The sequence below is a fragment of the Crocuta crocuta genome, unplaced genomic scaffold (genome assembly GCF_008692635.1).
Source record: "Crocuta crocuta isolate KB4526 unplaced genomic scaffold, BGI_CrCroc_1.0 scaffold186, whole genome shotgun sequence".
Classification (NCBI taxonomy): domain Eukaryota; kingdom Metazoa; phylum Chordata; class Mammalia; order Carnivora; family Hyaenidae; genus Crocuta; species Crocuta crocuta.
Genome location: NW_027551569.1, coordinates 4,993,276 through 5,007,754, shown reverse-complemented (window position 1 = coordinate 5,007,754; position 14,479 = coordinate 4,993,276). Strand labels below are relative to the sequence as shown.

At 51.2% G+C, this 14,479-nt stretch overlaps 1 protein-coding gene across 7 annotated transcripts in view; it reads left to right on the top strand.

The window, feature by feature from the left end:
- Positions 1-7,646, top strand: part of LRRC74A (leucine rich repeat containing 74A) — a 45,103-nt gene extending 37,457 nt beyond the window's left edge. For 4 of the 7 annotated variants that reach the window (XM_077750825.1, XM_077750826.1, XM_077750824.1 and 1 more), the window contains 3 exons: positions 3,356-3,463; positions 3,584-3,666; positions 6,088-6,273. In XM_077750825.1, the coding sequence (XP_077606951.1) occupies positions 3,356-3,463; positions 3,584-3,666; positions 6,088-6,112 (216 nt within the window). In that variant the 3' untranslated portion in view covers positions 6,113-6,273. Of the gene's footprint in view, positions 1-3,355; positions 3,464-3,583; positions 3,667-5,182; positions 5,264-6,087; positions 6,274-7,519 lie in introns of those variants that run through there. The other 3 variants (XM_077750827.1, XM_077750822.1, XM_077750823.1) reach the window with 3 other exon arrangements.
- The last annotated feature ends 6,833 nt before the right edge of the window (positions 7,647-14,479 follow it).

Below are 14,479 nucleotides of genomic sequence, written 5' to 3'. Positions count from 1 at the left end.
TGACTGAGCCACCCAGGTGCCCCTTTGTCAGCTCTTTCCAAGAGCCAGTAAGGATGCCAAGACACCGCTATGGTGAGAACAGCTTTGGTGGCTTCAGCTAAAGAGGGACCCTCAGATCCTTTATACCTAGTGGTGACCTGGCCCTGGCTCTCATCTTAGATCACAGGAAGCATGGAAATGAAAAACCAGACAATTCTAGAGCTTCCAGGGAGCCCCTCTGCTCTGACCACCTCACAGAGTAGCGCCCAGGCCAGGCTGGTATTCCCACTCCTGGCTCTCACTGGAGGCAGAGTTGACAAGGCTGCTGGATGCAGTCCGGTTGCTCCTAGGGTGATACCATACATATGTAGGTTCTAGGGGACGTGTGCCGCTGGGGCTGCTTCCTGCCCCTTGGTCAGTCGGCTCTGTGCCTCAGTTTCCAGGATGAAACAGAAGAGCTCTGCATGACAATTACTGGTTTTATTTTTAATTTTTTAATTTATTTCTGAGAGAGAGACAAACACACACACACAGTGTGAGCAGGGGAGGGTCAGAGAGAGAGACGCACAGAATCTGAAGCAGGCTCCAGGCTCTGAGCTGTCAGCCAGGAGCCCAACGTGGGGCTCAGACCCACAAACTGTGAGATCATGACCTGAGCCAAAGTCGGACGCTTAACCGACTGAGCCACCCAGGCACCCCAACAATTATTGTTGTATGGAAAGTTCTAGAAGGCAAGGGGGGGTATCAAGTACCTTCACAAGTAAGATGACATCAGATGGACCTAAGGGGACACCTGTTTTGCAAGGGGAGCAGGATGCTGCAGGGAATAGGAATGGAGTTCTTGGATGCAAAGCAAGGGCCCTACACCTGCTGAACACAGCATAGACATCTCTAGGGATCCCATAGGAATCTCAGATTAGAAACCAAACTGGATATGTGACATAAAATATAGTCCTTTCCCTCGGGACGGGTGACAATCTGGTTGGGGAGATGGGAGAAATGCGGTAACTTCTCATAGAAAGCATCATATGATGAACAATAAATGAGTGACCAAGGCAACAAATATCATCTGAATCCAGATTAGAGGCCACTGTTTGCAAACAGAAAGGGACACGTCCTGGGGAAGGGTCTTGAAGAGCAGAAAGGATTCAAGTGTGCGACAGGGCCAGGGAGAGAGTTCTGGGGCGACGGTCCCCACCAGCAGAGGAGCAGAGCAGGGAGCACACGGTGCACTTGGGAGATGGGAACAGAGCCATGTGGTTCCAGGCTCCTGCAAAGCCTGGAGGTCAAGGCTGCACAGGGAGGCTGGGGCCGGATGTGGTGGTCCTCAGGTTCTAGGCTCAGTGCTGGGGGTGGATTCCACAGGGAGCGGGGAGCCAGCCGCCGTTGCTGAGCAGTGGGGAAGGTGAATCCAGCACGATCGGGGAATAATAGCCTTTCAGGCAATGGGAAGGGAAATAAGCTGAAGGGGGCAAATATGAGAGCAGGAATGCTAATGAGGGCACTATGGTAGCATTCTGGGTGTGCTATCTAGTGTTCTAGAATAGTGCCTTGCCTGAGGGTGGCCATGGAAGTGGAGGGTCAGATGTAGGAGGCCCCCTATGGAGCACCTCCGGGATTTGGTGAATGGTTGGGCACATGGTGCATGTGTGCGAGTGTGAGTGTGCGTGTGTGTATGTGAGAGTGCTGGGAGAACGGAGGCCTGTGATGATACGAGAGAGCCAAAGGTAACTCCAAAAGGTCAAGCCCAAGGGACTAAAATAAAGGTGGTGACACTGCCAGCCACAGGGAGGTCCTCTGTAGCCCCACCCTCTCCTCCTGCCCCTCCCCCCTGGTTCTTGGAAATTCACCCCCACTAGATTTCCCCCCCGTTTCTCTGCACCAGCTCTCACTCAGCTCCAGGCCTGTGCACATGCAGGTTCCTCTGCCTGGAACAGCCTTCCACATGTCCTCAGTGTCGTGCTCATTCCTACTCTTTCTCTAGGTCTCTATTCTAGTTCACTTCCTTGGGCAACCCTCCCAGATTCCCTAGTCAGGAGTAACTCCTGAACTCCTCCAGGCCAGGAGCTACATTGGGTCTTACCACTAGCACCTACCAAAGTAACAAATGCTCCTACTGATCAAAGCTCTTGCTGCTGACCACACAATTCACTCTAGCTAGGTTAGGCAAAGAGGGATATATTACTGGAGACAGACCACAGAAACATTGGAGGGGCTGAAGAAACAGAGTCTTGGTTTAGGTTCCAGAAATGGCTCCCCAGACACCTCACATGAGCTCCTAGGATGGCTGCTGCTTCTGCTGTAATCAGGAGGCTTCCCAGTGGGGAATCACCCACTGAATTAGGACCACCTCCACAGCCGCCCATGGTCTGCTCTCCGCAAGTCAGACCTCTCACACAAGCCTTGCCCATCCTGACCCCTAGCTGAAAGGGGATTTGGGGAATGTGGATTTTTAGCTCTGTAGCGCCTGCATTATAGAGACGCGTGCTGTGGAGGAAGGGCGGGCATGTCGAGGGCCCACTCGTGGCATCTGCCACAGCACTTACTGCTGTTGGCGGGATCGAGCTGATGGAGGTTCACCTTGGATGTGTCGGACTGAGGTGCCAGTGGGTAACGGCATAGCCTTGCAAGCAGCTGTTGAGGATGCAGAAGTAGAGTCACCCCAGGGGGAGAGGCAGTGCACCCCGGAGTAGGAAGTGTGGGGAGAAGAGAACAGGGGACCAAGGACTGGTCCCTAAGGGACTCCTCCGTGAGCAGGATGTCCCAGCAATATCTATCATACAGCTGGGCCTTGGTAACTTTTTGAGAGTTGGAGGGGAAGAGAAACAAAAAGATACTTTAAAAGGACCCCAAAAGAATGTTTTAATGATATTGAAAAGATGTTCACATGTATTAGTATAGTGTATTTTATAAAACAGCATGTACAATAGACAGACAATGGATGGATGGATAGATAGGTAATAGATGATAGATAAGTGATAGATGATAGATAGATAGATAGATAGATAGATAGATAGATAGATAGATAGATAGATAGATAGATGGATGAATGGATGGAAATAACAGCATAGACTCTAATCCTTCCCTGTTTGGAGCCGCTCAGAGATCCTGCTCAGTGGTGGGGGCTCCTGGAGACGGGGCAAACCCGCAGAACCATCAATGCCTCAGTCTGTGCAAGGCTCTTGATCTTAGGTGACCGCTGACACATGGGAAACTCAGGCTTCAGAGTCTGCCTTCTTACACCTCCCCTCTCATGCCAGGCCTGGGAGCCTAGGCCCCCGTTTGGCTGAAGGAGGTTGGGGGTGGGGATGGGGTGGGATGTTAATAGATGTTACAAAGTCAAGTGTTTGCTTCTGGTGTCTCTGGCTTTTCTCAGAGCTACGCGGACCAGCACCAAATCACGGTCATAGACTTCTTCAAGAACTTGAACCCTAAGGGAACAATGACGATGTCTGTGGGTGACTTCCGGAAAGCTATGATACAGGTGTGCAGAACCCTAGTGACAATAGCCAGTGTGTGTGTGTGTGTGTGTGTGTGTGTGTAGGCCTGGGGAGGGGTAGGCAGGGAGCCCCATTGACTTCGCATGTTCCATCCACTTCCTCAGCAGGACAAGGTCCCTATAAACCGGTACCAAGTCAGGGAGCTGATCAAGAAGCTGGATGGGAACGCAGGCATGGTGAACTTCAGGTCAGTCTAGGCCCAGCGACCATCTCAGCCTGCTTCTGCCCCAGACAAACCCCCAGTTCTCTATAAGATGCCTGGGGAGGTGGACCTGAGCTCCAGGGGCCACCCCACCTGCACTCGATCAGGTACAGCATCCCCTGGAGCAGGGGCCGCGCCCTCCCTGGGCTCCGAGGCCCCGCTGTCTGCCCACCTCCTCAACTTCTAATTCACCCTCCAAGCAGAGCTTCAGCCTCAACTGTGTGCTGTTGGCTGTGGGGCCAGGTTCTGGGGATGCAGTGTCACAGCCAAAGAGAGGTGACACAGCAGAGCACGTGGTCAGGCCCTACATGGTGAGAGGTGTGTGCCTGGTACCCGGGTAGCCCAAACAGGAGGATCACTCAGGCAAGAACCAAGTACAGAAGCGTGAGCCTCGTGTGCATTGGGGCCACTCAGCTCTGCTGTGGCCCAGGGGCTGATGCCGTTGGGGCTGAGGCTCAGTTCCTCAAAGAGACAGGGAAGGGCCTGTATAACAGTAAGAACTGTAAGAACACCTGTGAGCCCCTACCTCGGGCCAAGTACTCTGCAGGGCCCCAAACCTGCGCAGGCGCCTGGCGCTGTCGTCCCCCATATGTGGCCCAGGTGCCTGGCACTGTTGTCACCTGTACTCAGTGAAGGATGAAACTGAGCTTTAGAGAAGGGAAGCATGGAAGCTCAGTGCTCGAAGACAGACAGGGGCAGCTGTGGCCTTGAACCCAGGTCCATGGGGCTCCAGAAGCTGCTCCACTGTGCTAGACCTCCTCTCCAAGGCCACAGTACCCCACTGGGCCTGAGGNCCAGTCCTGCCCCACAAGCCTCCCCACCCCATACCTCTGTTCTGTGCCCTGCTCTGCGCTTCCCATGGGGAGAGGCCAGGGCAAAGACAGGAAGGGCAGCCTGACCCATCTGCACGCCTTGCTTCCAGTGAGGGGACAGCTCTGCACAGGGCTCTGAGTCTCCACGTCTTTAGAATGGGGTATAACCACAGCACCCAAGAGGGGTTGTAAGGATCGAGTAGGGACAATGTGCGCAAGAGGCTGGCACATGTCACCCAGCAAGGGGGCCCTTTCTGAAGATGGCTCAGGCTTCCACGTCTCCCACGCTGCATCTCTGTCCTGAGACCTCCCCACCCCCCCTCTCTAAAGGGGACAATCTTCTTGTTCCTTGGGAAGCTGGTGGGAAGTGGCCCAGGCAGAGGCCAAGAGACCAGGTCCCGGTCCAGCAAACCCTTCAGCGTTGCAGATGAGGTCAAGTGGCCATCAAGAGGCAACACTGGGGCCTGGGGCCCTGCATCTTGGGAACTAGGTGTGGGGGGGGGTCCCTCGCAGGCACCTCAAATTGTCCCTCAGCTCTATTCTGATTGAAGAGCAGAGTGGTCATTTTTATTGTCGCATGAAGTTTTTATTTTCACTTTTGTTGCAAATATATCTACTTGTAAAAATTCTCAGTCCACAGAAGTATAGCAAGAAGAAAGTGAAGGTTCTCTTTTATCTCTTCTCCACAGTACACGCTGCCTCCCGTGAACAATCTCAGTGCACATTTCCATGCCTTTCCCGTATCTTACAGTCAAGTGTGCATGTGTGCGTGCACACGTGAATGTGTGTAGTATGGTGGTTTAAAATATGGGCTCTGAGGCCAGACCACTGAGTTCCAAGCCCAGCTCCACTCCTGTGCGTGTCACCCAATCTCCTTGGGCTTCAATTTCCTCATCTGTACTATGGAGCTAATAATAGTACCCATGGCATTGGAGTTTTTGAGGAGTGAATGGATTAATGGCGCCCATTAATCTAGACAGCATTTAGAGCGTTACCTGGCATGTGGTAGGCTCGGTGTACACATATGTTTTATTATATATTATTTTACCCTCACACTCACAAACACACGATTTCTTATTTATCATAAATAGAATCGTGTCTCACGTTCTCTGAATATGCTTTGCCTTCCCGTATGTCTTAGCAATCTTTCCATGTTTGTACATTTAGATCCATCTCGGTCTGTTTTAACTGCTGCGTGCTATTTCATAGCACAGAAGTCTCCTTATTTAATCTCACCGTTATGGACGTTTAAATTATTTCCATTGTTTTGCTACCACAAATAATACTGTGACCAGCATCCGTTTGTAGATAGTGTTTACGCACACGTTTCTGTGACAGGGGCTCGGTGGAGCGGATCCAGGGCAATCACTGGGCCAAAGGGTGTGCACATTCTAAATTTCAATCGACTGCTAAACCCTTGCCAATCCCTTCAATCTTCCACCCCCTCCCTGAGCCGACACCAAAACTTACCCACCTGCAACCCTCTGCCGCGATGGGTTTACAAATGGTCCTACTTGGATTTGAGTCTGCTTAAACACCTCCTTCAGTCAGAGGGCATTGGCACTCAGCGTTGTCCCCTTACCTTTCAAACCAGTTTCCTAAAAAAGGTGAAGCCGTAGTAGCAACAAGTCTGGTCTGGAAAGAAGTCCCCCACGACAGAGAGGTCCTGGCAAGTCGACTGGTGGCATGGAGGAGGCGAAGATCTGTTCTGAAACCTCCATAGGCAAACACCAAGGCCGGACTGTGAGCGAGCCAATAAAGTCTGGCCGGGTTCCCACGCCTCTGGGCTGCTGGTGGAGTGCCCCCACCCCCACCCCCACCCCTACCAGCTGGAGCAGCACCCTCTGGTTTTAGTGACCAGCAGGGGGCGCATCCTTGGTGGCCCTGGTAGGAGGGGCGAAGACAAATTGGGAATTGCAACGGGGTTGCTAGGCAGCAGGAAAAGAGCAGTTGGAGGAAGATCAGTGCACAAAGGCAGTCATCCTAGTAAATACAAACTGTATCAGGGAGAGAGATTTCTGAGGCGCGGGAGAGGCAGCGGCAGAAGGAACAGATGCTCAGGAACAAGGACGGAGGTCCTTTAGAAGCAAATGCTGAGGGGTCAAGTGGAGAGAGCCCAGGATGGGAGACAGAGAGACCCGGCATGTAGTCACAGCCCAGCACTACCTCGCCACCCCACCTCGGAGCCTTATGCTTCCATCTGAAAAAAGTAGGACAGCTGAGATAAAGGCTTCCCAATCTGTCCTGGGAATCTACTGTTCTACATTTCTTTTTAAAATTCCTTGGGAGCTAATGAGACATGAATTGCTGAGCATAAGAGCAGGGATAGGCAAGGACAGCGTGCGCAGAGCAGGTGCGGGGACAGGTACCTTAAAGGGTTCTCATTAACCTTGCCAGTAGTCTTTGTGGATGAACAAGGGCAGGAACTGAATCGTGCATCTCTGTACCACCGCACGGTGCCTGACACATAGGAGATGCTCAATAAAGACCTATGGAATGAACTAACACATTCACTTGGCAAGTGTTTGGAGCAAGTGGTGGAAAACTGGGAAAGTCTGGGAGTAACCAGGAACCAACACTTTAGAGCCCTGATGTGTGCTGGAGTGAAATGTGATGAGTGACGGAACAGCATCTAGGAACCCAGTCACTGCCTTTGGGTTTCCCTTGCCTTTGCCAGGGGTGAAGAGACCGAGACACCTCTGCACATGTGGCAGAATCATTACTTGAAATAATTTATGTCCCCTCCCTGCAGTGCATTTTCCCCTTTCCGCTCCTTATTCAAGGTCTTAGCCTGAGGTTGAATTCCCATTAGTTGGGTGATATAGGGGCTCAGAGTCAAACTTAGGATCATAAAAGAAAATAAAGAAATGCAATAAGGGGTTTGTGGGCTGAAACTCACATCTCTCGTGCTTGTGATGTCTTTGCTCTGACACCACAAATAAATCGAGTCCCCTTAAAATCAGGAGCCATGTCTTTTAAGTTTATTATAATCTATAAATTTCCCCACAAAGTCTCCTATCCGGTAGCTGCTGGTGTCTGGGTAGCATCCTGAGGATTATGAAGCCAGGGAGTATCAAAACTTGTGGACTATGTTATGTATCAATAAAAACAGCAAAGTTTTCTGGAGATGCTTTTAATCCATCTCTTGCATAAACACCTGAGGCAGCAATTTTCGGATCAAATGTTATTTTTTGTTTGGGTAGCTTCGGGGAAATTGTGGAGACATAAGAAAGCTAAAATCCACCCCCCTTGCCCCCGACCCTTCAGGCCATCCCTCGATGCTACCAACCCCAAGTAAGTGAAGAATGACCAAGCCAAAACCTGCCCATAACAGTCTGGGAACCTTCCTGAAGTTGGAGTAATTCCTGCTAGTGGCCACTAGGTGTCAGGTCAGCTTCAAATTCCTGGTGAACACACGGCTTCCAGATCTTTGCAGACCGCTTTGCAACCTTTGCACTGTCTGTGATCTCCCAAACTCCTGCCCACCACCCCCTAAAAGCGTGACGTGAAATCTGAGCCCTGAAGCGTCCAGCAACCCGGCACTTGGGCAAACCTCTCCAAGGCTCAGTGTCCTCCTCGTGAATTGAGGTTTCTAACAGCGAACTTTGCACCCATGCTGTGAGGCAGAAAAATCAGGGGCTGGCGGGTAAAAACTCCATAAACAGTCCATCCCCTACCCCAGCCAGTTCACCCTGGAGCCGGGCAAGACCACAGGAGGAGACAGTGCTTCATTTGGGTAGGACTGCTCGAGGAACTCATCCTCTGTCAATCAGCTTGCCAAGTCTGGGGCCTGGTGGGCAGCCAGACCCTGGCGGGACCTGCAAGCCCAAGATGGAGGTAGAGGAGCCTTGCAAAGCAGGGGAGGCCAGCAGGTCAAGATGACCCAGAGGCATTGGACTACATGCCCAGCACTGAAGGAGGTCGGGCTGCAACCCAGGGAATCGGCAGCCTGGCTGTGCCCCTCCTAACCTGCCCTAACTCGGTTAGCTTCATGCACAAACTTTTTGCTCTGCACAGAAACTCTGTGCAGGAGATGTTTATTATCCTCATTTGACAGTTGGGGAGTGGCGGCATGGAGAAGTTAAGCATCTTACTCAAGATTTCTTACTGGTAAGTGGGGAAGCTGAGATTGAGACGCTAACAATATCACTCTGGCTCCCTGCCCCTCTATGCCTTCCATGCAGCAGTACCATGTCAAGACAGGGGAGTTTAAATGCACTTACTCTGTCTACACGGGATCTACAACAGAGTGAGGAATAAACGGATAAGCAAGCATGAGCTTCAGGCCAGGAGGGAGGCAAAGGCAGAAGGTAATGTTCTAGTGTGGCTGATTTCTCAAGGTCAGGTTGTCAGACCCTGCCTGCTCCTGGGTTTGCTCAGAAATCGTGCTGGGGAGGTAGGCTGGGAGCATGGAAGGAAGCACATGGAAAGCTCTGTGCACCCGCGTCATAAAACGGTTAAGCATACAGGCTCTGGCACCGGACATTTTGAGGCTTGAATTCTGCCTGGCTTTCCCACTTACCAGCTCTGTGACTTTGAGCAAGTCCCTCAACCTTTCTGAAGCTCAGTGTCCTCATCTGTAAATAGAAATGATACTGGCATCCCCTCCCCCACAGGGTTGCTGTAAAGATTTAATGAAATTGTGCTCGTGAAACACGGAGCCCAAGGCCTAGCATACAATAAATGCTTCTTAGAAGGATGACCTCATCACAGCGGCTTTCCCTTCCGAGAGGGTGGGGGGAGGGGAGGCCTAGGTCCAGCAGGGCACAATAGGGGCCACACCAAGTGACCATCTCTGCAATATCCAAGTCCTGGGCCTTTGAAACACATGGGAAGCATTCTCATCTCAGGCTTTGGTTTAAGGCTTGCATAAAATCAAAAGAATTTGTCCAGAATCTTAAGAATTGGAGGGGGGGAGGGCCAGGGACAAAGAGTATCACATGGGCAACGCAGGGGACACAGTAAAGATCAGGCATTTTTCTTGGCCGCTGAGGTCCGAACCCCCCTTCCTGGGCTGGGAATGCCTCGCCTTGGGGGAGGGGCAGCTGTGACTCGCAGCCCGCAGGCAGCCAGACGGACATAGGATCACACCTACACCAGACACCGACTCTTGGAACTCGAATCAGGAACTAGTGTCCCACAAAACCAAGGGCCACGGCGAATTCTCAGCTCACAGCCGCAACACCGCGGCTGGATGCGTGGCCTCGGAGCGGTGGCGAGACTGAGGCAGGAAACACAGGCAAATGAAAAATCCAATTCCCTTCCTGCCTCCAGCCCGCTAACAAGTCATTGAAACCGGCAGTGACCTTCTGCTAGGAGCTCAGCTGCCTCAATGCTGACACTTTGCCAAATGCAAAAAGCGGTCTTAGCCTACCTACCGACCAGGATCCTGTAAGTCTACTTTAACATATAACGATTACTTTGGAAACTTCCTTTATCTCAACCCCCCCCCATACATGTTAGCAATCATCCTCCAAGCATATGGCCCGCACACATCTGAAGGGTATCATGACTGTTTACTGAACAGTAATAACTAACCTTTTCCTAAACAGCAGCCAGTGCCCTCAAAGTCCTGGAAACCTTGGGGGGATTTTTTGTTTTTGTTTTTGTAACATTTTTTATTTATTTCTGAGAGAGAGAGAGAGAGACATCACGAGCAGGAGAGGGTCAGAGAGAGAGGGAGACACTGCATCTGAAGGAGGCTCCAGGCTCTGAGCTAGCTGGCAGCACAGAGCCTGACAGGGGGCTTGAACCCATGAACCATGAGATCATGACCTGAGCTGAAGTCAGCCGCTCAACCAACTGAGCCACCCAGGTGCCCCTTGGAAACCTTGTTTTGAAAACTCCTCAGAGACTTATGCTACCTCTAACCCCCTCCCAGCCTGAAGGAATATAATCAGTCACCTGTCACAACCCCAGCGCAGCTCCTTCTGCCCACAGGTTCTGTCCCTGTGCTTTAATAAAACCACCTTTTGGCACCAAAGACGTCTCAAGAGTTCTTTCTTGGCCATTGGCTCCAGACCCCAACATTTCCACATCAGCACTGGGGGGATTGGCTGGGATACAGAGCCCACACTCGGGGGGTGCGCTGCAGGGCTGCTGTGTGGCCACGGTGGCAAACTGCGGTGTCCTCAAGGGACCAGGCTGCCTTGCCAAGCGGGGGCTCTGGATTGGGTTTGTTTTGATTTGTTTTGTTTGAAGCAAAAGAAAACAATGATTGGCAAGGCAAGCCTGCGCCCTAAAGCCTGGCTGCAGACCAGTGGCCTTGAACTACAGGAAGGGAACAGTTCTCCTTCAGGAAGCAGACATCCTGGAGGGGGAGGGGAACTGGGAGGCCCGGCGGTGCCTTGTAAGGAGGGTCGGAGGTGTGACCCTGGGAAGACTGCTTTTGCTGTTTTGGCCACCACCTTAGGGAGTCTGTGGATGAGCTGGAGGAGGGGACCAGCTGGCTGCTATGGTGCGCGCATGCGCGCACGTATGTGTGTGTGTGTGTGTGTGTGTGTGTGTGTGTGTGTGTGTGTACCTGTGTTGTAGTGTACTCAAGAACATACCAGGTCTTTCTCCCAGTTCCTACTACCAAGCCTTAAAAACCCTTGGGGGCCATGTTCATAGCAGCACTCTCAACAATAGCCAAATCATGGAAAGAGCCTAAGTGTCCATCAACGGACAAATGGATCAAGAAGATGTGGTTTATCTATACGATGGAATACTACACGGCAATGAGAAAGAATGAAATCTGGCCATGTGTATGTAGCGACACGGATGGACCTTGTGGGTGTTACGCTAAGCGAAATAAGTCTGAGAAGGACAGATACCATATATTTGCATGTATAGGAAGATTAGGAGGAACTTAATGGAGGACTGTGGGGGAGAAGAAGGGAAAAAATAGTGGGGGAGAGGGAGGGAGGCAAACCATGAGAGACTCTTGAATGCCGAGAACAAACTGAGGGCTAATGGAGGTCAGAGGGGAGGGAAGGGAGGTGATGGGCATGGATGAGGGCACTTGTGGGGATGGGCACTGGGTGTTATATGGAAACCAACTTGACAATAAACTATTAAAAAAAAAACCCTTGGGGGCCAACCCTGAGGGCCTGATTAAGCATTTGGCTCCTCTTTTTCTAATGTTTATTTTTTTTTTTTGAGAGAGAGACAGACAGACAGAGCACAAGCACAGGAGGGGCAGAGAGAGGAGACACTGAATCCAAAGCAGGCTCCGGGCTCTGAGCTGTCAGCACAGAGGCCAATGCGGGGCTTGAACTCACAAATCGTGAAATCATGACCTGGGTTGAAGTCAGACACTTAACTGACTGAGACACCCAGGAGAGGCAGGTGTGGGCCCTTGATTTCAGCTCAGGTCCTGGTCTCAGGAACGTGGCTGGAGCCCTCGTGGGGCTGAGTGCTGATAGCATGGAGTCTTCTTGGGATTCTCTCTCCCTCTCTCTCTGCTTCTCTCTCTCTCTCTCAAAATAAACATTTATCAAAAAGAAGAGTCTCATTTTAAAACATAATTTTAAAATAATTTTAAGAACCCTTGGAATTTCCTGAGTAGCCAGTCTTCATTATGCTAATGAGGCGACGGTGGGTAGGATGCTGGTAGTTGGGAAAGAGGTGGTTAGAGATGTAGTTCAATCACGTAGCAGTGTGCAATCCTGCCTCCCTAGCCTAACTCCAGTGGAAAGTCTGGACAGTGAGCTCAGGGGAGCTTCTTGGGAGATGAGCACCTGGAAGTCCTGGGGTGGGAGGGCATGGAGGCTCTCTGCCCCCCTTGTTAGGGCTTGCCCTGCCCACAGCTCCATTTGCCTGACCCGGAGCCAGATCCTTTCTCATAAACTGTAATCATAAGTATAGCACTTTCAGAGAGTTCTGTCGCTTGTTCCAGTGAGTTACCAAGCCCATGGGGGTCCTGGGACCCTCTCTAGTTGTGGCTGGCAGATGAGAAGTGCAGCTACAAGGGGAACCCCCCTGCAGCTGGCATCTAAAGTAGTCTGTAGGGGACTGAGCCCTTCACCTGTGGACTCCAAAGCTCACTCTAGTGCTGCCCAAGGTATGATGGAAATGGAGCACGTGTACACAAGTGCGTGCTCATATTTGAATTATGGAGCATGGTATGTGTCCCCAACTATGCCCATGACGGGGGCATGGGGGTTCTGGGCGGCTCAGTCAGTTAAGCGTCTGACTTCAGCCCAGGTCATGATCTCACAGGTCATGATCTCGCGGTTTCTAAGTTCCAGCCCTTCTTTGGGCTCTGAGCTGACAGCTCAAAGCCAGGAGCCTGTACCTCCCTCCGTCTCTCTGCCCCTCCCCTGCTCATGCTCAGTCTGTCTCTGTCTCAAAAATAAACATTTAAAAATTTTAAATATGTCCATGACCAACAAGAGGGTGTCTGTGCCCAACAAGAGGGGCTTACCTGTGTACTAACCCCCCCAGAAAGGATGAAAGCAAGAAAAGATACTTTCTTGCAGCAACCTAACGGCCAAAGCACGTCACTCTCGGCTTGTACCTCTCCTGGCTAAACCTCCGATTTCCCAGCAGAGGGCGCTCCAACCTCACAAACCCTCCATCTCTGAAAGCTTCCGCTCTATTAGGCGGGGCGGGGTAAGTAGAGAAAAAGAAACCAGAACCGCAGACTGGCTCCGGAAAATCAAATTCAGACGAAAAGGGCAGCGGTGCAACCGGCTTCAGCGGTTCCACCTGCCTGGAGAGCAAGTGTCTCCACCCCAGAGCAGGTCCAGGTTCTGCAGGGGCTGAGCTCTACGATCTGGGGGACCTCTTTAAGAAATAAAAAATTACAGGGGTGCCTGGGTGGCTCGGTGGGTTCAGTGTCTGACTTTGGCTCAAATCATGACCTCGCAGTTTGTGGGTTTGAGCTCTGCTTTAGGCTCTGTCCTGACAGCTCAGGGCCTGGAGCCTCTTTCAAATTCTGTGTCTCCCCCCTCTCTGCCCTTCCCCAGCCTATGCCCTGTCTCTCAATAATAAAACCGTTTAAAAAAAATTTTTTTTAAAGAAATAAAAAATTACAAATACAATAGGAGGTATAGGAAGTGGATGTTTATTTAGAATGAGGAAAAAAAATCACAACATAGGGCACATTTTCTAAAAGCCTCTGCCTGCATCTCTTCCAGCAGTGACCAGACGGCCTGGGAATGGGGCAGCCCAGGTAGTCTCCTGAGCCCATCCTGCCAGAAAACAGGCTAGAATCATCTCCAACGTTCTGCCTGTGGGCCAGCAGCCTGCCTAGGGCTCCTCCCCCCCACCTCCATTCTCTTCCCACCAGTCCTCAGCAGCCAGCTGTAGCCACAAATGACCATGTACATGTGTAGGACATTGTCCCTTCCCTCTCTGCCACACCCCAGAGGCTGCTGCCTCTGTCCCCTCTGCCTTTTGAGAAACCAGGGAGTTCTCTGTCTTCTCCTTCCTTGAGTTCTGGCTTCACAGTGGTTTCTCAATCCACTTGCCATTATTTTAAGACTGTAAAACTCACAGCCTCTAAAATGCCTTTAAAAATTAGTGGGGAATGCAAGCCTGGGGGATGGGGTGGGGGAGATTATGTATATTTATTTATACTAAAGTGTGAGTGACTTCAATTAAATTCAACAAACATTTATTAGGGGCTTACCTGGTGTCCACTGCTACTCTGGGTATGTTTGAAATACATCAGTGAATAAAAACAAAAGCCATCCCTTACATGAAGTTCACATTCCAGCAAGAAGAGGCTGACCACAAACAATACATACAATCAATATGTGAGTCCTACAGTAAGTTAGAAGATAATAAGAGCTATGGGATGGGGGGTTGGTGAGCTGGGGAAGGAGGTTCAGGAGGTTCATTGTTGGGGGGGTATAAAGTGGTATTTGAACAAGGACTTGAAGGACATCTGGTGGAAGAGCTTTCCAGGCAGAGCAAAGGCCCCAAGACAGGACCAGCCATGCAGAACCGGTGAGTGTGCCTGTGCAGCTGGAGCTGAGTGAGGGGAGGAGACTGCTCAG